This window comes from Triturus cristatus, chromosome 7 (assembly GCF_964204655.1).
Source record: "Triturus cristatus chromosome 7, aTriCri1.1, whole genome shotgun sequence".
Classification (NCBI taxonomy): Eukaryota; Metazoa; Chordata; class Amphibia; order Caudata; family Salamandridae; genus Triturus; species Triturus cristatus.
In genome coordinates this window covers 864582700-864608045 of record NC_140590.1, presented here as the reverse complement: position 1 = coordinate 864608045, position 25346 = coordinate 864582700, and the positions used below count along the sequence as shown (strand labels likewise).

The following is a 25346-nucleotide window of genomic DNA, read 5'->3' as shown; positions in this document are numbered from 1 at the left end:
AACAAACATTGTCACAAGAACTGTTTACACCGGATCCCTTGCAAAAGACACCTACCAAGGATCCAAACACTGAACATTTGGCACTCTCTTCTAAAAAGAGACATTTGGACAAACCGGCTCCGCCTCCACCTCCAAAGAGGAAAGACTCTGCTACCTCCCCTTTCAGAATGCCTTCTCCACCTCCTCCACCCTCTTCACCTCCGCCCTCTTCACCTCCGCCCCCTCCGCCTTCTCCACCCCCACCTCATCGCTCCCCGTCTCCAGACTATGATGATCAGGGGGACCCATATTACGATCCAGGGGATGTGCCACAAGACCCCACCCCTACAGGGTCCCCAGACCCATGGGACAACTATAATAATCCAGACATTCCAGACGTCCCACAAGATGACCTTTACCCGTCCAGGCCATCTCCACCGGAAGACTCTTCAGGTTTCCACCACCTACTTCAGAGGGCGGCACATTATCGCGGGGTAGAGCTACACACTGACCCGGTAGAGGAGGATTTCCTCCTCGACACCTTTGACACCGCACATAGGTCTACCTCCATACTACCTATGCTCAAGGGGGTAATAGAACATGCGCCAGAGGTTTTTAAAGACCCAGTCAGGGCTAGGGTCATTAACCCACGCATAGAGAGAAAGTACAAAGCTGCCCCCACAGATCCTGCCTATATCAAAGAGCCAGCGCCACTAGATTCCCTAGTGGTTTCCACTGCACAGAAGAGGTCAAACTTCCAGGCGTCAGGCGAAGCACCACCACCTGACAGAGTCCAAGCTACTAGACACGTCAGGAAAGCGCACTGCGTCACAGGCAGCCAATATATGGCGTATTGCCAACACTCAAGCGCTATTGGCCAGATACGATAGAGCGCATTATGGTGAATTAGAAACCATCATGCACCATCTCCCAGAAAAATACAAAAATGGGGCCAATTAATTCAAGAGGGTAAGACTATAACTAACGCCTCTATACGCTGTGCCTTAGACGCAGCAGACACAGCCTCCAGGGCCATTAACACTAGCGTCCTCCTCCGTCGCCATGCTTGGCTGAGAGTTTCAGGCTTTAAACCGGAGGTACAGGCCTCCATCCTAAATCATACCTTTGACCAAGAACATCTATTCGGCCCAAAGGTAGATAAGGCCCTCGAGAAAATGAAGGATACGGCGAAATCTATGGGAGCCCTGCAGTCACACCCTCCTAGGCGCTCCTTTCGCCGCTCTTCCTTTCGGGGTACGGCTAGAGGCTACTCCTCAGATAGCGCATCCACTTCCTACAAATCCCCTGCTCAATCCACCTTCACAAGGGGTTATCAAAGAGGCGGCTATAGGGGCAATAACAATAAAGGCAGAGGCGAAACAAATACCGCCCGCTCTGCCACACCGCCTACCCAAGGACGCCGCAACAAAAGTTACTCCACATCAATCATCTGGAGTTACTGGCAATCTTTCTAGCCCTAAAATCCTTTCACACATAGATTTTAGGCAAGGCAGTCCTTATCCGCACAGACAACATGACCGCCATGTACTACATCCAAAAACAAGGCGGCACACACTCTCCACAGCTCTCAACTAGCACAGAGCATATGGAGATGGGCAATTCCACACAAGATCTTTCTCCTAGCCCAGCATGTCCCAGGAGTCCAAAACACCATGGCAGATCTGCTCAGCAGATAGACGCAGCAGATCCACGAGTGGGAACTTCACCCGCAGGTTCTTCACCCGTTCTTTCAGATGTGGGGGCATCCACAGATAGACCTATTCGCCACCCACGAAAACAAAAAATGCCCAAGCTTCGCCGCCAGATACCCACACCCATTGTCCAAAGGCAATGCGATATGGATGAACTGGTCAGGCAAATTTGCGTACGCCTTTCCACCTCTCCCACTAATTCCATTAGTGGTGCGATAGCTACAACAGCACTCCCTCACACTGATTCTAGTAGCTCCAACATGGGCCAGACAACCGTGGAACTCTCGGTAGTGCCACACCATAAGTTACACCTCTCACAATGCCTCCTAACCCAGAACCATGGAGAGATCAGACACCCGGACCCAGCTCAGCTCAACCTTGCGATCTGGCTCCTGAGATCCTAGCATTTGGATACCTTAACCTCCCCCCCCCCCCCCCTCCCCCCCCCCCCCCCCGACTGCATGAACGTTATCAGAGAAGCTAGACGCCCTACCACTAGAGGTGGAAAAGATTTGTTGTTTATTGCCATAACAACACAATCAACCCTTAGACGCATCCATACAGCATATCATATGCTACTTACTCCATCTACAAAGATGTAACCTAGCATATACATCCATTCGGCTACACCTCGCAGCAATTGCCGCTTACCTACAAAACAGACAGCACCTATCACATTTCAGAGTGCCTGCCATTAAAGCCTTCATGGAAGGCCTAAAATGAATAATTCCCCCCAGAGTGCCACCCTCACCTGTGTGGAACTTCAATATAGTTCTCACAAGGCTAATGGGACCGCCTTTCGAACCTTTGCATAAATGCGAACTGCAATTCCTCACATGGAAAACCGCTTTCCTTGTAGCCATCACCTCCCTTAGAAGGGTCAGTGAGATACAAGCACTTACTATACAAGAACCTTTTCTCCAAATACACCCGAACAAGGTTGTCCTCCGTACCAACCCAAAATTCCTACCCAAAGTCATCTCACCCTTTCATCTAAACCAATCGGTAGAATTACCGTTTTTTTTTCTCGCAACCTCAAACTGTTGCAGAAAGGGCTCTACACACACTGGATGTTAAAAGGACCTTGCTTTACTATATCCAGATAACACAACCTTTCAGAAAGACAAAGCAACTGTTTCTCTTTCTCTCCACCTCATAAAGGCAACCCCATCTCTAAATCAGGGATAGCTAGGTGGGTTGTAAAATGCATACAGATTTGCTACAACAAAGCAAAACGCACGCTATCTGTTCCCCCTAAAGCCCACTCTACAAGAAAGATAGGGGCTTCTATGGCTTTTCTAGGGAACATCCCATTAGATGATATCTGCAAGGCAGCTACACGGTCAACACCGCACACTTTCACTAAACATTACTGTGTAGATGTGCAAACCAAGCAACAAGCTAGTGTGGGTCAGGCTGTACTAAAAACACTATTTCAAACCACTGCAACAGATACGGGTGGTCGCCGCTAAGGTTGGGAACTGCTATATAGTCTATGCAAAAGTGTGTAATCTGCAGCTCGTACGCCTCGAACGGAATATGCCAATTACCAGTATGCATCTGTTCTTGGCATGTAGATCTGCAGATCCACACACGCCCACTCGCCTCCCCGGCTACCTGTATCTGTTCCAGTCTATCTTATTTAGATACAACACACATGGGTTTCTTCACTGTTATTACTACGCTCCATCTTTCCCTGTTGGCGAAATAAAATCTGAGCCGAAGCCCATGCGCAATACGATCCAAGGGAGGGGTCACCGACCTCGTGACTTATAAAGACTTTCCAAGAGGAAAAACAAACTGCAAACATCCGGGCCCAACACCAGATGGCGATCTATGCAAAAGTGTATAGATCGGCAGCTCTGCATGCCAAGAACAGATGCATACTGGTAAGTAGCATATTCCTTATCCAGTATTGGTATCTTTCATAGATTCACATGCAACCCACCCGTCTCCCTAGGAAGGGCTCACCTAGTACACTCAGTTGGACTTCTATATAGCAGTGTGCTTACAAAAATCTGAGGGTCTAGAGCTCCTTCCAGGAAGGTTCCAGAGGGTGGTGACAGCTGATTGGTTGTACTCTAGAGTTTGGTCCTTATTATAAAAGGACCTGGATATGTTACTAATGTGAGGCCTTAGGCCTATTACTCTCTATGTCTTATGAGACATTACTTTATTTATGTACCAGGGACTCCCATCCAGACGACGGGGAATGATTCAGGCATGTGAATCTATGAAAGATGCCAATACTGGATAAGTGTAGTTACAGGTAAGTAACGTAATCCTTTCAAACCATTGTATGTGGCTACTTTTAAACCCCATCAAATTAAAGTTAACTTTCCTCAGCAATTACCTCCCTTCACAAAGTGAACAAGATTAAAGCATCAACAATTCAGGGATCATACAGATGAAAACTAGCTTATTAAGAAATCCTGACATTTTATATCCAAAGGCCACTCTCATTGCCATATAAACCAATAAATCCCCCTACCTAGAACAGACGCTGAAAGCGATCTTCATACCATAAACTACTTGGAGACCAAAGCATTAACAGAAACTTGAAAATTCTTTGTATCACACAAAATAAGAGAAAATCCCTACAGCCAAATGGCCAATAGTATGGATAGTCCAAGCTATTGCGTAATTAGCAGATAAACGCTTACAGGAAGTCCAAAAGCGCAATTCAGCAAGAGAAAAAGGGGCTTCAATAGCTTTCGTAGGTAATATTTCACTAAAAGACATTTGCATGCTGGCCACATGATCTTCAGTGCACAGATTTGCCACACAATTCTGAATAGATCTACAGTTCTGAATCATAGGTGGGCCATAGTGAAATTTAACAATTATTTGCATCTGCCCACACTTTATATGGATATACACTAATAGATACCTCTTGAGAGTGATCTTTCAAAAGAGAGAAAAAATAATTGAAGATGGAAACTACTTGTGAGGCGTTGTGGGTGTATGGTGAATTTCATAGTGATACCTCCTGTGGTCACCTCCCACAAAAAAGCTTTACTTGTATATGCTGTCCAGACCCAACCAATAGTTGGCAGAAAAATGTATAGCATGTGAATGTGGTGGCGCTGCAAAACTGTTGCAAGTAACTAGTTTTCTCTGCCAACAATCATTAAACAATTGGTATGTGAGGGGAGACTTGTTAGTCGGTTCTAATATTTTCTTCCTCCACTTTGCATATCTCACCTCTTCAGAGAAGGTGAGATTAATAATTTAATTTACAGTTGATAATCTGTTTAACCAAGTATAATCTGTTAAGATGTACTCCAGTTAAAATGACTGTTTAATAGCACTCATTCATGGAAAGAGGTGCCTGTTGGGTTAGTGGGTCATGAGGGCTGCAAGAAAATACAAGTCTAAATGATTGCCCAGGTTTATTCTCATTGTCTGATACTGTCTGGACTATTTCTCAGTAGAGTAGGACCTCTTTCATCTGAGCTGGCCTAGAGGGTGAGACTGTAGCCCATTGCATGTCTCACCGGTAGTGAAATGTGAGTGTTAAGATGGCTTACCTACAAGAATGTATATGTAGACTAATGATTTATTTATCTGCTTTCAGGATGCTCGGCTTTAAGTTTTGACAAGTAACCTCCAAAGAATACAGGAAGGAAAATTCACCTGCACTGTTAATCAGTTTTGCACTTGATGTTTTGTTTGACATTTATTGTGTTTACTTTGTAGTTTTTGGTTTGTCATTTGAAAGTTTTTCATGTGCACTTTGTATTACTTTATTTATAATAATTCTCTTGTCACTGATGCATGCCAATTTGTATTGTAGGTGGTGAATTAGTAAATGTTTACATTTTTAGCTGTTGCCTTAAATTTTCTCCAGCAGCGCCATAGAGACTCCTCTGTGTATATCTTAAACTGTTGAAGGCTGATTAGGGATAGGGCATATTTATTTTATTTACTTCCAGCAACTTAAGTGTAGGAAAACCTTTACGGTAGTCAGCAAAGTTGCAGCTCAACTTAGTTTGGCTCTTTTTTTTTTTCTAACAGGGCTCATTTTGGATTTTAAAAGCGGGATTTTTGTACACTGTATACACATAGGGAAAAGAGTATGCTCTCATTTGTATTTTTGTGGGTGACATAGCTATATCTTTACAGTACAATAAAGGCACATAATGAATGAAAATAACAGATTAATAGGACAAACACGGTGGTGACTTCTGGGATTTATCTACATCATATGTACTGAGGGCCACATGTTTAAGGAGAGGGAACAAGTGTTTTAAGCATTCGTATGATTACAGCCGTGGAATGGCTTGATGGATGGTAAATGGATTTAATTAATGGTTGATTTTAAGCATTTTGTTACTGTTTGCTTAACCTGAGGCAGGTCCCATCAAGGAGTGTAACTTGATCAAACATCAGTCACTGAAATCACGTTTTCAGATCAGACTGTTTTTTTTTTTCTTTCTATTTCATGCTGTGTAACATTGCTTTTAAGACTAGGTTACTTTCACATTTTTTCATTAGCCAAATGGAGGGGTGTGTGTTAAATCATGTTTTATGGATCAAAAGTTGAACTAGCTAACTCAGTGAAGGAAAATCCATCCACTACTTCTAGTTTAAATAATCATGTGTTCGGTCAGTTTTAATGTGGATGAATGGTAAAATATAATAGTGCTTTTTATAGAAAAATGATATTGACCATTATCAAAATAGCTAATTTTATTAACCTTTGTGCTTAAAGATTACTTGGTACAAGTCATCAAACATGGTTATGTAAGATGCCTTTCAATAAAAATGTCATTTAAAACTAACCAGCTTTTTCTTCTATTGCTTTGCTTGAATGTTTTCATGCATTCCCACACCTGATTGTTGGGGGGGCTTTGGTATGGTGCATACGTGGTTCCTTGCAACAAAGTTACATTTTCTGGGTGGAGTTGGGGTTTTACAGCATGAAACTGTTTCTGGATTCACAGCTGTGCATTATTCTGCCATCTAGTGGCTGGACCTGGACATCTTGTGTTTTTTAGGGGGTGGTCGGGTGGGAGGCTTGAAAATCAATTTGCACACGCAATTTCGAGTTGAATTTGATCAGGTACAGCTATTTTTAGCGCCTACTAGTCCCATCTGGAGAGTACACTTAGGGTGGAAAGGAACAGGTGTGCTGTTCGTTTAGAGAGTGAATGAGCAATAAAGAGGTCATTAAAACTTGTTTTTATCTTGACACATTTGCTGTCTTTACAAGGAAAGAGGTCAAATGTCAGTTTGTCTTCACTAATTGCTGTTTGGAAATGAAATGTATTTGTTCAAGGCATGTGAGCTGTAGATCACATGCTTTGCATAGCCTGCCACCTAGTGCTCGGTCCGGATGTTTGCACGTTGTTTTTCTTTGAATAAGTCTTTTCCAGTCACAAGGTAGGTGACTCCTCCTTTCGGTGATAGTGCGCTTGGGCATCAACTCCATTGTTAGATTGTTTTTTCCGCCATCAGGTTCGGATGTGAATTGCGGCGCTCCGGTTCTACACTGTTTCTCGGGTTCCCTCGACGCTCAATCCACTACCCTCGACTGTATTGTTCTCGATCGCATTTCCCATTCTCCGCATATCGTTTAGAGTCCGTCTTCGGAAGATTCGTGGAGAGCCGTTTGGCCTACCCACGTCTGGCTCGCTAGCAGTCGATGGGACGGACTCCATTCAAATTCTGTCACAGGTGTCGTGCTAAGTTTCCGTGCAACAACTTGCACACAGTGTGCCATTTCTGTCTTTTCCCGCAACAGGACGAACAAAACTGCGACGCGTGTCAATCGTTCTATCCAAGAGGATGCTCCGTGATCTTTTGGCTTGACGTCACAAAATGCACCATCAAAGCGTTCTGCACTGCACATCTTTGGTGAAGATTCCGACTAGGAAGATTCCACATACAAGGAGCCGAAGAAGAAGGGGAACACCTCTCCATGTCCGAAGCAGATTCCAACATTGAAGAACAAGAGCAAGTGACACCGGGTCAGCGTACCGTGAGTACAGACACCCCCTTCCCCCCGCCCCAACATTTGTGGAAGAAAATGGCTCCGGTCTTTTTTCTGCCTTCAAGGTCTGCACCGTTGAAAAACCTTCCGACGCTCCGGCCTGGCACAGGATCAAGTCGGTCCCATGTCGGTGTCAAACCACAACCTTCAAAATTGAAGCATGTCGTCGTGGCTATTCCCTTGCTGCGGAAGAGTAAATCTTCGGAGCAGAAGGCTACGGAGACTTAACTTTTGACGCTGAAAAGTACGGCGCCCATAGGGAAAGCGACTGTTCCATCCAAAGAGTCTTGTTTCGATGTTCCGCCTGCAAACATGGACATGAAACAAAAAGAGTTGGTTATCCATCCAGATATTGGACATATTCATGTGGAACTGCCAGAGTAAAGGACAATGAGCTTACAAGAGGACTACCACATTCGCAAGAATGTGGGTACTAACCCTTCTCCTCCTCCCATTACACCTCCTTCACCCATTGACCCAAATTTGCTCTTCACAGCCACAAATTCCCCACAACCTCACTCACCTGATCCACAAGATGAAGGGGATGAAGATAGGCCACAGGACACCAATGACCCCTGGGATGACTATAATACAGATCAGATCACGGACAACAATCCGGATCTATACCCTTCCAAACCCTCACCACCTGAGACAACACAGGGTATATAGAGCTACTTAATAGGTCTGCTCAATATCATAGGGTGAAATTACATAAAAAGGTTCTGGAAGAGGATTTTCTATTTGAAACATTAAGTTCCTCTCAGATATCAACACAGACACTACCCATGCTTAAGGAAATGCTTAAAAATACTAACCAGATTTTTAAAGACCCTCTGCGCGCAAGAATGATCACGCCCAGAATTGTGAAAAACTACAAGCCAGCACCTACTGACCCCACTTACATCAGGGATCAACTTCCATTGCCAGCTCGAGTGTTCATGCAGTTATTGGGAATGCTGGCGTCTTGCATCCCAATAGTCCCTTATGCAAGACTTCAAATGCGTCCCTATCAAGATTGCTTAGCACGTCTGTGGAATCCGTCTCCGGTCAGTTATCAGATCTAGTGTTGGTGGACGGCTGCACTCATTGCTCTCTGCAGTGGTGGAATCCAGAAAAACCTTTCCAAAGGGCGTCCCTTCATCGACCCGGTTCCGCAGACAGTGCTAACAGCAGACTCCTCGCTCACTGGTTGAGGAGCTCCTCTCCAAACTCGCACAATTCAGTGCATGTGGAGTCTGCATCAAAAGCAGCTTCACATAAATCATCTAGAGCTTCTCGCGACATTTCTAGCACTGTCTTTCAAATTCACCTGGTACGCAAAACTGTCCTGATACGCACAGACAACATGACGGCAATGTATTACATGCAGAAACGGGGGGGGGGGGGGGGTGACACTCCAACTGTCAGTTAGCACAGACCATCTGGAGGTGAGCCATATGTCACGAAATAGATCTCCTTGCAGAACACCTTCCAGGAGTAGACCATCAAATTGCCGATCTGCTCAGCAGATGGACACGTATCCATCAGTGTGAACTCCACCCTCAAGTTCTCCCCCCGTTCTTTCAGATGTGGGGCTTCCTAGACATAGATCTGTTTGCCACACACCAAAATGCCCTTCGCTTCGCCTCCAGGTATCCACGCCGATTGTCCAGAGGCAATGCACTATGGATCAATTGGTCTGGGATATTTGCCTACGCTTTTCCACCTCTCCCACTCATTCCACTAGTGGTTCGGGAGCTACGGGAAGTGTCCTTGACACTAATCGTAGTTGCTTCCACATAGGCCCGTCGACCGTTGTTCCCCACACTGTTGGAGCTCTCAGTAGTCTATCACCAAAAACTACATCTTACACCCAATCTCCTCACGCAGAGCCGTGGAGAGAAGACATCCAGATCCCGGTCATATCAATCTTGCTATCTGGCACCTTTGGCTACCTCAATCTTCTGCCAGACTGCATGAACATTATCAAAGAGGCTAGATGTACTACTACAAGGACTTGCTATGCATTAAAGTGGAAGTGGTTTGTTTATTGTAATAATCAAATCAACCCGCTTGATGCTTCAGTTCAGAACATCATCTATTTACTGCATCAACAGTGTTCAAATTTAGCGTACACGTCCATACGCTTACATCTTGCTGCAATAGCCAGATACCTTCAAAATAGACCACATCGGTCTCTCTTCAGAGTGCCTGTTATATTAAGGCATTTATGGAAGGACTCGAGTCATTCCCCCAAGACTTCCACCTGCCCCAGTGTGGAAATCTCCATATTGTCCTCACCAGACTGATAGGTCCACCCTTTAAGCCATTGCACAAATATAAGCTGCAATTTCTCACTTAGTAACTCGCTTTTCTCATAGCTATTGTATCACTAAGGAGAGTAGGTGGGCTTCAGGCACTAACTATACAAGATTGATTTGCCGGTTTTCTTTCCTCGACCAGATTCTGTGGCAGAACGTGCTCTACACACCTTGGACGTTAAGAGAGCATTACTCTATTACATAGAAAGGACAAAACCTTTCCGTAAAGCGAAACCACTCCTTTTGTGGCTTTTGCTCCATCTTATAAAGGCAATCCCATCTCAAAATCGGGTATTGCACTGTGGATAGTCAAATGCATTCAGACTTGCTATGCAAAAGCAGAACTAACATTAACAATTTCCCCAAGAGCGCACTCCACTTGCAAACTAGGGGCTTTTATGGCTTTCTTGGGAAGTATCCCCATAGATGACATTTGCAAAGCTGCAACATTAATCTACACCTCACACATTCTCAAAACACTATTGTGTTAGCAAGACAGCAAGCTCGTGTGGGCCAGGCACTTCTACGTGCACTCTTTCAAACCACTGCAACAGCTACAGGTTAGCCACCGCTTTGGGAGATTACTGCTATATAGTTATGCAAAGCATGTGATCTACAGCTCACATGCCTCGAACTGAAAATGCTACTTACCCAGTATGCATCTGTTTTTAGCATGTAGAGCTGTAGAGTCACATGAGCCCACCCTCCTCCCCGGGTACGTATACCTGTTGCAGTGATATCTATCTTGGATACATACACATGGACATCTCTTTCTACTACTCTTACTAACTCCATTATCACCCTCTGCGGGAAAGCAATCTAACAGTGGAGTCTATGCCTATGCACACTATCACCTAAAAGATGAGTCACCTACCTTGTGACTGGAAAATACTTATTCGAAGAAAAACAAAGTGTAAACATCTGGACCCAACAGGCTATGCAAAGCATGTGAATCTACAGTTCTACATGCCAAGAACAGATGCATACTGGGTAAGTTGCATTTTCCTTCTCTATTTTACTAGAATTGGAGGTTTCTGTCAAGTGATCTGTCTGAAGACGTTTGATTTTTTTCCCCCTCTCTAACGCATTTAAATAGCCTGTATATTGATATTACAAATATTTCAAAATAAATCTGGAATTACAAAAGCAAATTGTTTTGTGAGGAAGTGTGATGCAAAGACAGAGTTAAAAAGGAGCAAAACAAACAAGAACACTTTATTTGGTGTTGTGCAAATGACCCATTTGCAGAAACTCGAATTCCAAATATTATTGTTTGTACACTATGACGTTTTCAATAAAGCTGCATATCAATGGGAAGTTTGTGGCCATTTCAATGTAAAGTGAATGTTCTTAAACAGGATTTGAGAACTTCCTGCCCTGCCATAGTGACAATGATGTTGATGAACTAAGGCAAGTCAGGGGTCATGTGTATCGTATATTTGGCTAGATTTGTATTGTATATGGAAAAAAAGTTTAGCCTATTAAATCAGAGCTTTTTGAACAGCAGACATGCTAAACTCGCACATTTGGAGGTGCTCTCATGTGATAATGAAGAAAATGGCAGCTCCATGAAATTAAATATTTGCCCACGATCACATCATTTTAAACCAGTTTACGTCCAGAGCTTTACAAAACCTTCCAGCCTACACTTGATATAGACAAATGCATGAGAAGGGAAAAGGCAAAATGCTGAAGGCAAAAGAACCACTGACACCGAAAGGGAAGGCCTGATCAAGCTTGGCCAGAGTTACTCGGATATTGGGTAGGATTTCAACATACGGTCTCCCGAGATGGGACGTCGACCACTATCCGAGGCGTTTGCTGTCGTATGACCAGTCCTTATATAATAGGGTTATCAAGAGGGCAGTAGACAAATATGGTGTCCAACGAGTGGAGATGGAAGACTTGCTCTCTGCCCTCTCAGAAGGCAAATTCTTAACTGTCCATGTCCCCAGTATCCTGGTAAGGAGGCATTTAGGGAGCCATCCATGGCAAGAGAAAAAACACCTTGTGTGAAGAAAATACCAGTTTTCCACACAGGACCCCCAATGGATGAAGAGGAATGCACTCGTGGACTCAGAGAAACAATGCTCCCTCATCAACTAGGCCACTACTGGAGAAGGAGAGTAAGAGGTTGGATCTGGTGGGCAAAAAGATGATGAGGTGGCTACACAGTGGAGGATAGCTGAAAACCATTGACCCCTCAACCGTTATGGCCACCAATTGTAGGACGAGATAAAGGGACTGATGCAACCGACCCCATTCCCCTACAGAGGAGTTCCGGAAGACAGCCAAGACCGTGATCAACGAGGGAAAGAACATCATGAATTCCTGCACCAAATCCGCTCGATGTCTTGAACACAACCAGCAGTCAGATGTGCACAGCCACAGTCCTTAGGAAGCACACCTGGCTGAGAGTCTCTGGTTTCACGCTAGTGGGGCAGGCATTGGTCATCAACATGCCTTTCACAGGTGAAGCCCTTTTCAAACAATCTGTGGATGAAGAACTGCAGCAACTCAAAGTATACTGACACTGCAAAGGCAATGGGAGCACTGAGGTTCAGAGGATCCTTCAGGAAAAGAGGGATGTCTGCCAGGAGACCAATGGACTGGGCAAGTTGCTAATCAGCCACCCAGCACCACTGTCTTCGATCAACCTACTTTGCAACAGGCAAACCACCAGCAATGGCAAGACAGCCCTTTCAATGAAGCCAAGAGGAAGAGGACAATCCCCAAAACGAGGGGTACCAGCAAGTGACTCCCGCAGCCCTACCACAGAATACCAGTGAGGTGGGCGGGGAATGAGTAGAGGTTAGTCACCTTAGACTGGATTCTCAACATAATAAAACAAAGTTACTGCATATAACTTTTAAGTAACCACCCTCTGTCCCTTGAAGGAGAAGACCATTGAGGGAACAGGAACGCATGCAACTGCGGAAGAAGTTCTAGGAGCTCAACAAATAAGCCATGGAGATGGTACCACTGGGAGAATATGGAGAAGTGATCTACTCTGCGTTCTTCCTAGTAGCAAAACAGGATTTTACAATACTGGACCTCAGATACCTAAACAAATTCATACTATCAGTATGACCACCCTGCAGGGCGTAATCACGTTCCTAAGGGAGAGATTTAAGGAAAGGAGACAGCATGGCTACTATAGACCTGAATGTCTACCAGAACATACCAATTAACAAACCCAGGTGGTACCTCAGATTAATTAGTGTTTGACAAGGTAGACTACCAATTCAAGGTTCTGCCTAAAGTTTGCACGGAGGGTGTTCAGAGTGCCTTGCTGCAGTGGCTGCACACTTGAGGAAGCAAGGCATACAAGTCTACCCATATCTGAACTGGCTAGTAAAGGCAAGCTCGAAAGCAGAAGTAACAACGAGACATGCAAATTATCATCCATATGCTGCAACAGCTGGGATTCTCATTAAATCACGTAGTCTTTACCACATCCAGCGCAGGAGACATTTTTTCTAGACTCCCAAAGCATGGGCCTACCCAGTGCCCAAAAAGCTTGCCTCTTTCCGGTCAGTCTTGGACAGTGAGGGCAGGAATGGGGATACTGGCATCCCTCATCCCACTACTACCTCAGGCAAGACTGCACATATGTCCCATACAAGAATGGCTCAGAAACAAATGGTCACAAGCCATGGAGAGCTGAGATTTTGTGGTTGTCCCGTAAAAATCCAAAGGGAAATACAATGGTAGAACACAAGCAACATAGCCATTGGGAGGGCCTTTCAGGTTACCAACCCTTACAGTGACCATAAGAACTGATTTATCCCACAAGGCGTGGGGAGCATATATATACATGTTCGAGGCATATGAGCTGCAGATTACACACTTGTGCATAGATCGCCATCTGATGTTGGGCCCGGATATTTGCAGTTGTTTTTCCTCTTGGAAAGTCTTTGGAAGTCACGAGGTCGGTGACTCCTCCTTTTGGATCGTATTGCGCGTGTGCTTCGGCTCCATCCTCAGACTGTTTTTTTCCGCCATCGGGCTCAGATGTGGTCTTCACGCTCCGGTTCCGAACAGGTTTCCAGTTCACCCGACGCGCAACCCTCACACCGATCTCCACGAAGTATGCAATCTCTGCCTCTCCCCTGAACACGAGGCTCGAGACTGTCCGGCGTGCAAGTCCTTCCGGTCCAAGAAAACTATTCGAGACCGAAGGGCAAGAAGAACCATGGCACACTCGTCGACGGCCGATTCCAGAGGACATCACTCCGACACAGAGGGTCGTGAGTATCAATCTGCCCCGAAGCCCCCCCCCCCCCCCTCACCGGCACCCAAAAAGGCTTCGGTCACGCCTTCACCTCCAGGCCTAGGTAAGACCAAAGACACTGCTTCCCACACCGCACCTTCAGGACCGGTGAAGAAGCCCATTAAGCCTTCCGGCGGCTCGGGCCAGCCCGCTGTCGGTGCCGACAAACATTCCTCCGCACCAACACCGAAAATGGCCTCCTCTTCGGCACCGAGCCCCATACCGTAACACTTCGGTGTCGAAACCCAGTTCCAGCTCCTCGGTACCGACTCCATCCTCGGAACCGACGAAAGCACACCAGGCCACCGGCACCGAGATCTCGAAGTCGAAACCCATCTCTGCATCAGCCAAACAAAAAGCCCTTTCCAAGCCACATACTTCTAAACAGGACACTAAAGTCAAAAAACCAACGGCCCGATGCCTTCGGCGCCGACGGATAAACCACCTTCGGAGGAACTCTTTACACCGGATCCCTTGCAAAAGACATTGACCAAAACCGGATATTTGATGCTCAGCATCAAAAAGAGACAGCTGGAAAAACCTGCCCCAGCTCCACCTCCAAATAGGAAGGACTCTGCTACCTCGCCTTTCAGAATACCTTGCCCACCTCGTCCACCCCCTCCACCTTCCCTCGTCCACCCCCCTCCACCTTCTCCTTCTCCACCCCCTCCTCCTCATTCCCCAACACCACCTCCGGATGATGATGATCATGATGACATAGGGGATGTGCCCCATGACTCACCCACAGGGGAACCCACTCCCACAGGCTCCCCAGACCCATGGGACGATTATAACAGCCCCGAGATCCCTAACGTCCCACAAGATTATCTCTATCCTTCGAGACCATCCCCACCAGAAGACTCATTGGGGTTCAACCATTTACTCCAAAGGGCTGCACACTATCACGGGGTGGCTCTCCATACTGACCCCGTGGAGGAGGATTTCCTCCTCGATACTTTTGATACCATGCATAGGGCCACCTCCATACTGCCCATGCTCAAAGGGGTTATAAAACATGCGCCAGAGGTCTTTAAAGACCCAGTCAGAGCCAGGGTCATTAACCCGCGCCTCGAGAAGAAATATAAAGCCGCCCCTACAGATCCCTCCTACATCAGAGGACCAGCCCCACTAGATTCCCTGGTAGTGTCCGCAGCAGAGGGCCAACTCCCAGGCGTCCGGTGAAGCACCACCACCTGACAAAGAGTCAAAACTCTTGGACGCATCCGGCAAGCGCACCGCATCACAAGCTGCAAACATATGGCGTATCGCCAATACACAAGCGTTACTGGCAAGATATGACCGGGCCCATTATGACGAAAGTCATAATGCAACACCTCCCTGACAAATACAAGAATAGTGCAAACGAGTTAATTCAGGAGGGCAAAACCATCACGAATACCTCCATCCGTTGTGCCCTAGATGCAGCAGACACCGCCTCCAGGGCCATCAATACTAGCGTCATCCTCCGTCGCCATGCCTGGCTCAGGATTTAAACCAGAAGTGCAAGCTTCCATCCTGAACCATCCTTTTGACCAGGAACATCTGTTCGGCCCAAAAGTGGATGAGGCCCTAGAAAAAAATTAAAACGGACACAGAGAAATCTATGGGAGCCTTACAATCACACCCTCCCAGGCGTTCCTTTCGCCGTTCCTCCTTTCGGAGCACATCCAGAGGCTACTCCACTGATACCGCTTCCACGTCATATAAAGCTCCTACCCAATCCACCTTCACAAGGGGTTACCAGAGAGGCGGCTACAGGGGCAACAATCATAAAGGCAGAGGCAAGACAAACACTGCCCGCTCTGCCTCCACACCTACCCAATGACTTCCCTCCACTCCCCCCAGACCATCCCCCTCCGGTCGGGGGCAGACTCCAAAATTTCCTTCATGTCTGGGCTACCATCACCTCAGACAAATGGGTGACGCAAATAATTCAGTCAGGCTACTGCCTAGAACTAATATCTACCCCCCCAAACATTCCACCCAGACAACGCCCAATGTCACAGGAACATGTAGCATTACTAAAGCAGGAGGTAATTCCCTCCTACAAAAAGGGGCGAGAGAACACGTTCCTACCAACCAACAAAATCTAGGGGTTTACTCCCTATATTTTCTCATACCTAAAAGGGACGAGACTCTATGGCCCATCCTAGACCTCCGGCCCTAAACGCATACATACACTCAGACCATTTTCACATGGTAACACTTCAGCAGGTACTCTCCCTGCTCTCCCAAAAAGACTTCCTGACCACTTTAGACCTAAGAGACTCTTATTTCCACATTCCTGTACACCACGCACACAGGAAGTTCCCATTCGGAGTCACAACAGCACCACGAGTATTCGTATTCAACAAGTGCCTAGCAGTCGTGGCAGCACACCTCAGGAGACAACACATCCATGTCGTCCCATACCTAAACGACTGGCTAATAAAAGCCAGTTCATACAACTAGTGTGTACAACACACGCATGCCACTATCCAGCTACTGCACCAACTGGGCTTCACGGTAAACCACGCAAAGTCCCATCTGCAACCGTCCCACGTAAAGCAATACCTCGGTGCCACCATAGATCCCTCAAAAGCGCTAGCCTACCTCAGTCCGGCCAGGATCACAAGCATTCAGGCCCTACGTGCAAAATTTACAGCACAACACTCCCTTCCAGCTCAAGCGTTTATGCAACTAATCGGGATGATGGCCTCTTGCATATTCATAGTACCTCACGCAAGACTCCAGATGCGTCCTCTCCAAAAGTGCTTAGCGCGCCAATGGAACCAGGCCCAAGATCAATTAACAGATCTGGTGTTGGTAGACGGTCGTACCCATCGCTCTCTGCAGTGGTGGACCACCAATCCTTTCCAAAGGGCGACCGTTCCTGGACCCGGTTCCTCAGATAATACTGATTTCAGGCAAGGCAGTCCTAGTCCGCACAGACAACATGAAAGCCATGTACTACATACAAAAATAAGGCGGCACACACTCTCCACAGCTCTCTCAGCTAGCACAGAGCATATGGAGATGGGCCATACCCCAGAAAATCTTTCTCTTAGCCCAACATGTCCCAGGAGTCCAAAACACTATGGCCGATCTACTCAGCAGACAGACACAACAGATCCACGAACTACATCCACAAGTTCTTCACCCGTACTTTTAACTGTGGGGGCATCCACAGATAGACCTCTTCGCCACCCACGAAAACACCAAATGCCCAAGCTTTGCCGCCAGATACCCACACCCATTGTCCAAAGGCAATGCGATATGGATGAACTGGTCAGGCAGATTTGCGTATGCTTTTCCGCCTCTCCCACTCATTCCATTAGTGGTGCGCAAACTACATCATCACTCCCTCACTCTCATCCTAGTAGCTCCAACTTGGGCCAGACCACCGTGGTACACCACACTGCTGGAACTATCTGTAGTACCGCACCAAAAGTTACACATCTCTCCACACCTCTTAACCCGGAACCATGGAGAGATCAGTCACCCGGACCCAGCTCAGCTCAACCTAGCGATTTGGCTCCTGAAATCCTAGAATTCGGTTACCTCAATCTTCCCCCGACTGTATGAACGTCATCAAAGAAGCTAGGCGACCCACCACTAGAGCGTGCTACGCCGCCAAGTGGAAACGTTTTGTTGTCTATTGTCGCAACAATACCATCAATCCCCTAGATGTGTCCATTCAACACATCATAGGCTATTTACTACACCTGCAAAGATGCAATCTAGCCTATACGTCTATTAGATTAAACATCACAGCCATAGCAGCTTATCTGCAAAACAGGCAACATCTATCACTTTTTAGAGTACCTGCCATTAAAGCCTTCATGGAAGGCCTTAAAAGAATAATTCCACCCATGCTGCCACCCTCACGTGTGTGGAACATAAACCTTGTTCTGACCAGACTAATGGGGCCTCCCTTCGAACCTCTGCACAAATGTGAACTTCAATTCCTAACATGGAAAACCGCTTTTCTTGTAGCCATCACTTCCCTCAGAAAGGTCAGTGAGATACAAGCACTTACCATTCAAGAACCCTTTCTACAAATGCACCATAACAAAGTCGTTCTCCGTACCAACCCAAAATTCCTCCCTAAAGTCATTTCTCCCTTTCACCTAAACCAATCGGTAGAACTACCAGTTTTCTTCTCTCAACCAGACTGTTGCAGAAAGAGCTCTTCACACACTAGATGTCAAAAGAGCTTTACTCTACTACATACAGAGAACACAACCTTTCCGTAAGACCAAACAACTGTTTGTCTCTTTCTCTCCACCACACAAGGGCAACCCCATCTCCAAGTCGGGAATAGCTAGGTGGATTGTCAAATGCGTTCAGATTTGCTACCACAAAAGCAAAACAAACGCTATCCGTTCCCCCTAAAGCCCACTCTACACGTAAAATAGGGGCTTCAATGGCATTTTTAGGGAACATCCCATTAGATGATATCTGCAGAGCAGCTACATGGTCAACACCGCACACTTTCACTAAACACTATTGTGTAGATGTGCAAACTAAGCAACACGCTAGTGTGGGCTAGGCTGTACTCAAAACATTATGTTCGAGGCATATGAGCTGCAGATTATACACTGTGCATAGATCGCCATCTGGTGTTGGGCCCGGATGTTTGCAGTTTGTTTTTCCTCTTGGAAAGTGTTTGGGAGTCACGAGGTTGGTGACTCCTCCTCTGGTTAGCATTGCGCATGGGCTTCGGCTCCATCCTCAGATTGTTTTTTTCCGCCATCGGGCTCGGATGTAATACTTCGCGCTCCGGTTCCGAACTTCCCATCTTACTCATCTTCTCTCGGCACTTCTTCGATTCCGGTGGTCGACGGCGGCCTTCGGGCCTATTCCAGCTCCGGTCTCGGCTGATGGAAAGAACTCCCTTCAAGAAGTGCCCTCGATGTGGGTCCAAGTTTCCCCAGACCGATCTCCATGAGGTGTGCTACCTCTGCCTCTCCCCAGAACACGAGGCCCGAGACTGTCCCGCCTGCAAGTCTTTTCGCTCAAAAAAAGATCACCATTTGTTACAACGGGCGGCACACTACCACGGGGTGGAGTTACATACCGACCCAGTGGAGGAGGATTTTCTCCTAGACACCTTTGACGATACACATAGGTCCACTGCCATTCTACCTATGTTAAAGGGCGTAATTAAACATGCCCCTGAGGTTTAAAGACCCAGTCAGGGCCAGGGTCCTAAACCCTCAGATAGAGAAGAAATACAAAGCTGCCCCCACAGACCCTTCTTACATTAAAGGCCCTGCACCATTAGATTCCCTAGTGGTATCTACCGCTAGGAAGCACTCAAATTCTCAGGCGTCAGGCGAGGCACCCCCACCTGACATAGAGTCCAAGTTCCTAGATGCGTCAGGGAAGCGCACTGCGTCACAAGCGGCCAATATATGGCGTATTGCCAATACGCAAGCACTGTTGGCCCGATACGACCGGGCGCATTATGATGAGCTAGAGACCATCATGCACCATCTCCCTGAAAAGTACAAGGCTAAGGCTAATGAACTTATTCAAGAGGGAAAAACAATAACCAATACCTCGATACGATGTGCCCTAGATGCAGCAGATACAGCCTCCAGGCCCATAAACACCAGTGTCCTTCTCCGTCGCCATGCTTGGCTCTGGGTTTCAGGGTTTAAACCAGAGGTTCAAGCCTCTATATTAAATCACCCATTCGACCAATATCATCTATTTGGCCCTAAAGTAGACAAAACCCTCGAAAAAATGAAAAAAGATGGACACGGTGAAATCTATGGGAGCCCTACAAACACAGACTCCAGGCGCTCCTTTCACCGTTCTTCCTTTCGGGGCACGGGCAGAGGCTACTCCTCGGACAGTGCATCCACGTCCTATAAATCCCCTCCTTAATCTACCGTCACGAAGGGTTATCAAAGAGGCGGATACAGAGGCAATAATAATAAGGGCAGAAGCAAAACCAATACTGCCCGCTCTGCCACACCTCCTGCCCAATGACTTTCCCCCGCTCCCTCCAGACCATTCCACTCGGGTCGGAGGCAGACTACAACATTTCCTTCACGTCTGGGAGACAATCACCTCAGACAGATGGGTGACACAAATTATTCAGTCAGGGTATTGCCTAGAATTAACATCTACACCCCCCAACATTCCAACCAGGCAACGCCCTATGTCGCAAGAACATACTGCACTACTAACACAAGAGGTGATCTCCCTCCTGCAAAAAGGAGCAATAGAGCAGGTCCCCATAAATCAACAAAATTTAGGGGTCTACTCCCTGTACTTTCTAATTCCAAAGACGGACGAGACCCTATGACCTATCTTAGATGTCAGACCTCTAAACACCTACATTCATTCAGACCATTTTCACATGGTAACCCTCCAACAGGATCTTCCACTTCTCTCCCAGAACGATTTTCTCACCACTCTGGACTTAAAAGACGCGTACTTTCACATCCCAGTACACCAGTCTCACAGAAAGTACCTCCGGTTTGTGGTAGACGGACAACACTACCAGTTCAAGGTGCTCCCGTTCGGATAACAACAGCACCAAGGGTTTTCACCACGTGCCTGGCAGTAGTGGCTGCACACCTCAGAAGACAGCACATTCACGTCTTCCCCTATCTGGACGACTGGCTGATAAAAGCCACGTCCTACCAACAATGTGTGCAACATACCGCCGCTACGGTCCAACTACTTCACCAGCTAGGTTTCACGGTGAACCATCAAAAATCCCACCTGGTACCATCACACACATCAATATCTCGGAGCCACCATAGACACCTCAAAAGCCATAGCCTATCCCAATCCTGCCAGGATTGCAAAAATACAGGCGCTGCGTCAAAAATTCCTATGTCAACACTCTCTCCCAGCAAGAGTGTTTATGCAGCTCATAGGGATGATGGCCTCTTGCATCTTTATAGTGCCCCATGCAAGACTCCAAATGCGCCCACTCCAAGAGTGCTCGGCGCACCAGTGGAACCAGGCCCAGGGACAACTGACAGATCTGGTGTTGGTAGACGGTTGCACCCATCGCTCTCTGCAGAGGTGGAACACCACAAACCTTTCCAGAGGTCGACCGTTCCTGGACCCGGTCCCACAAATAATCCTAACGGCAGATGTATCGCTCTCCGGCTGGGGAGCTCATCTGTTACATCTCACAGCACAGGGCACATGGACGCCGCAACAGAAGTTACTCCACATCAACTATCTGAAGTTACTGGCGATCTTCCTCGCCCGAAAATCCTTCCAGGCGCAGATTTCAGGCAAGGCAGTCCTCATTCGCCCAGACAACATGACTGCCATGTACTACATTCAAAAACAGGGGGGCACACACTCTCCACAGCTCTCTGTTAGCACAGAGCATATGGAGATGGGCAATTCCACAAAAGATTTTTCTCCTAGCCCAACACGTCCCAGGAGTACAAAACACCGTGGCAGATCTGCTGAGCAGGCAGACACAGCAGATCCACGAGTGGGAACTTCACCCACAGGTTCTTCACCCGTTCTTTCAGAAGTGGGGGCATCCACACATAGACCTATTTGCCACCCACGAAAACAAAAAATGCCCAAGCTTCGCCGCCAGATATCCACACCCATTGTCCGAAGGCAATGTGGTATGGATGAACTGGTCAAACAAATTTGCATATGCTTTTCCACCTCTCCCACTAATTCCATTAGTGGTGCGAAAGCTACAGCAGCATTCCCTAACTCTGATCCTAGTAGCTCCAACATGGGCCAGACAACCGTGGTACACCACACTGCTGGAACTCTCAGTAGTACCACACCAAAAGCTACGCCTCTCGCCATGCCTCCTAACCCAGAACCATGGAGAGATCAGGCACCCGGACCCAGCTCAACTCAACCTTGCGATCTGGCTCCTGAGGTCCTAGAATTTGGATACCTTAACCTTCCCCTGATTGCATGAACATTATCAGGGAAGCTAGACGCCCGACTACTAGGGCGTGCTATGCAGCAAAGTGGAAAAGATTTGTTGTTTACTGCCACAACAACGCAATCAATCCTTTAAATGTATCCATACAGCACATTATATGTTATTTACTCCATTTACAAAGGTGTAACCTAGCATATACTATTCGGTTACATCTCGCTGCCTGTTTACAAAATAGGCAGCACCTCTCACTTTTCAAAGTGCCTGCCATCAAAGCCTTTATGGAAGGCCTCAAAAGAGTAATTCCACCCAGAGTGCCACCCTCACTGTTTGGAGCTTGAATATAGTCCTCACACGGTTAATGGGACCCCTTTCGAACCATTACATAAGTGGGAGCTGCAATTTCTCACATGGAAAACAGCTTTTCTAGTGGCCATCACTTCCCTCAGAAGAGTTAGTGAAATACAGGCACTCACTATACAGGAACCTTTTCTTCAGATGCATCACAACAAGGTTGTACTCCGCACCAATCCCAAATTTCTACCCAAAGTCATTTCTCCATTCCATCTAAACCAGTCGGTAGAATTACCAGTCTTTTTCTCGCAACCCCAAACAGTTGCGGAAAGAGCCTTACACACACTGGATGTTAAAAGGGCTTTACTTTATTACATCCAGAGAACACAACCTTTTAGAAAAACCAAACAGCTATTTGTTTCCTTCTCCCCACCACACAAAGGCAACCCTATTTCCAAATCAGGGATAGCTAGGTGGATTGTAAAATGCATACAGATTTGCTACCACAAAGCAAAACGAACGCTATCGGTTCCCCCTAAAGCCCACTCTACAAGGAAGATAGGGGCTTCTATGGCTTTCCTAGGGAACATACCACTAGATGACGTCTGCAAGGCAGCGACATGGTCAACACCGCACACCTTCACAAAACATTACTGTGTAGATGTGCAAACCAAGCAACAAGCTAGTGTGGGCCAAGCTGTACTAAAAACACTGTTTCAAACGACTACAACGGATGCCGGTGGTCGCCGCTAGGGTTGGGTACTGCTATATAATCTATGCACAGTGTATAATCTGCAGCTCATATGACTCGAACGGAATATGCTACTTACCAGTATGCATCTGTTCTTGGCATGTAGAGCTGGAGATCTATACACGCCCACCCGCCTCCCCGGCTACCTGTATCCGTTCCAGTCTTATCTTATTTAGATACAATACACATGGGTTTCTTTACTGTTACTACTACGCTCCATCTTTCCCTGCTGGCGAAAAACAATCTGAGGATGGAGCCGAAGCCCATGCGCAATGCTAACCAGAGGAGGAGTCACCAACCTTGTGACTCCCAAACACTTTCCAAGAGGAAAAACAAACTGCAAACATCCGGGCCCAACACCAGATGGCGATCTATGCACAGTGTATAGATCTGCAGCTCTACATGCCAAGAACAGATGCATACTGGTAAGTAGCATATTCCTTCAAACCACTGCAACAGATACGGGTGGTCACCACTAAGGGTGGGTACTGCTATATAATCTATGCACAAGTGTGTAATCTGCAGCTCATATGCCTCGAACGGAATATGCTACTTACCAGTATGCATCTGTTCTTGGCATGTAGAGCTGCAGATCTACACACGCCTCCCCGGCTACCTTTATCTGTTCCAGTTTATCTTATTTAGATACAACACACATGTGCATCTTTCCGGTTATTACTACACTCCATCTTTTCCTGTTGGCGAAAAACAATCTGAGGATGGAGCCGAAGCCCCTGTGCAATACAATCCAAAGGAGGAGTTACCGACCTCGTGACTTCCAAAGACTTTCCAAGAGGAAAAACAACTGCAAACATCCGGGCCCCACACCAGATGGCGATCTATGCACAAGTGTGTAGATCTGCAGCTCTACATGCCAAGAACAGATGCATACTGGTAAGTAGCATATTCCTAATATATAAACAACTTTGAGTTCAGGGGATTCAAGAGTTCAGCGGCTGCATGTCCAACCCAAAACATTGTAGAACTCAAGACTTCCTGGCACTGAAAGCAATCCAGGTGCATGTGAGATGTTCAAGACAGTGCTGATCCAGACGGACAATGCAACAAGGTTGTACCCCAGCAGACAGGGAGGAACCAAGTCGTCCCAGCTCTCACAACTAGCACAGGCGATATGGAGGTTTACAATACAACTGGGTTCAACCCTGCTGGCAGCACATCTCCTGGGTGACCAGAACACTGAAAAAAACAGGCAAGCGTTAACGAATGGGAACTGGCATTGAAATAAATACTAGACAATGACTTTAGGAGATAGGGTACTCCAAGCAGAGAACTATTTAAAAACCAAGAAAACTCAAAATGCCAAGAGTTTGCCCCCAGATACCGACACCGGCATTCCAGTGAGAATACTCTTGTCAATAAACTGACCACAGATATTTGCATTCATCTCTCTACTGAATCTTCCCCTCGGATATTCCAACAATACTGGAAAAATGTAGGCAATCAGATGACCCTCCTCAAAGCCCTGCAAGGGGCTATAAAGACGTGGCTCATGGAGCTGCTCTAGTTGTCTAAGGGCCAGATCAATCATACCCCGGAGCGTATCGCAGAACCTCTTGATGATGCAGAACAGGAGGGTATGTCACACGGAACCAGCCACACACCACCTAGCCCCATGACGTTGGAGTACCCAGAGTACTGACACCTAAGGCTCCTCCCAGATCAATGAAGATCCTGAGGGAAGCAAGAAGGCCAAGCACAAGAAGCTACATGGCCAAGTGGACCAGAAGAATTCACTGGTGGAAAGAACACAACAAAAGTCAATGACCGAAAACAATATGGTGGTAACATTCCTTGCTCACCTACTGGGCAGTGGCCTGACCTATCAGTCTTTTAAAGTACACCGAGCAGTGATGGTCGCTTTCACCCTAGGAACAGGAAAGTTTTGTTCGAGGCATGTGTGCTGTAGATGTGCATGCTTTGCATACTCCTACCATCTATTGTTGGGTCTAGATGTTTGCAAGTTGTTTTGCTTCAAAAAAATATTTTCCAGTCACGAGGTAAGATAACTCCTCCTTTCAGTGACACTGTGCATGGTCATCGACTATTATTCGATTGTTTTCTTTCTGCCATTGGGTTTGGATGTGGTTTGCGGTACTCTGGTTCGAGACCGTTCCGGTTCCCTTCGATGTACAATCTACTGTACCCTGG

The 25346-nt window shown here is 46.7% G+C and overlaps 1 protein-coding gene across 2 annotated transcripts in view; it reads left to right on the top strand.

Moving 5' to 3' along the window:
* Window positions 1-6475, top strand: part of DND1 (DND microRNA-mediated repression inhibitor 1) — a 100474-nt gene extending 93999 nt beyond the window's left edge. The window contains exon 5 of one of the 2 annotated variants that reach the window (XM_085617802.1): window positions 5269-6475. In XM_085617802.1, the coding sequence (XP_085473928.1) occupies window positions 5269-5297 (29 nt within the window). In that variant the 3' untranslated portion in view covers window positions 5298-6475. The remainder of the gene's footprint in view (window positions 1-5268) is intronic. The other variant, XM_085617803.1, reaches the window with a different exon arrangement.
* Window positions 6476-25346: the final 18871 nt, after the last annotated feature.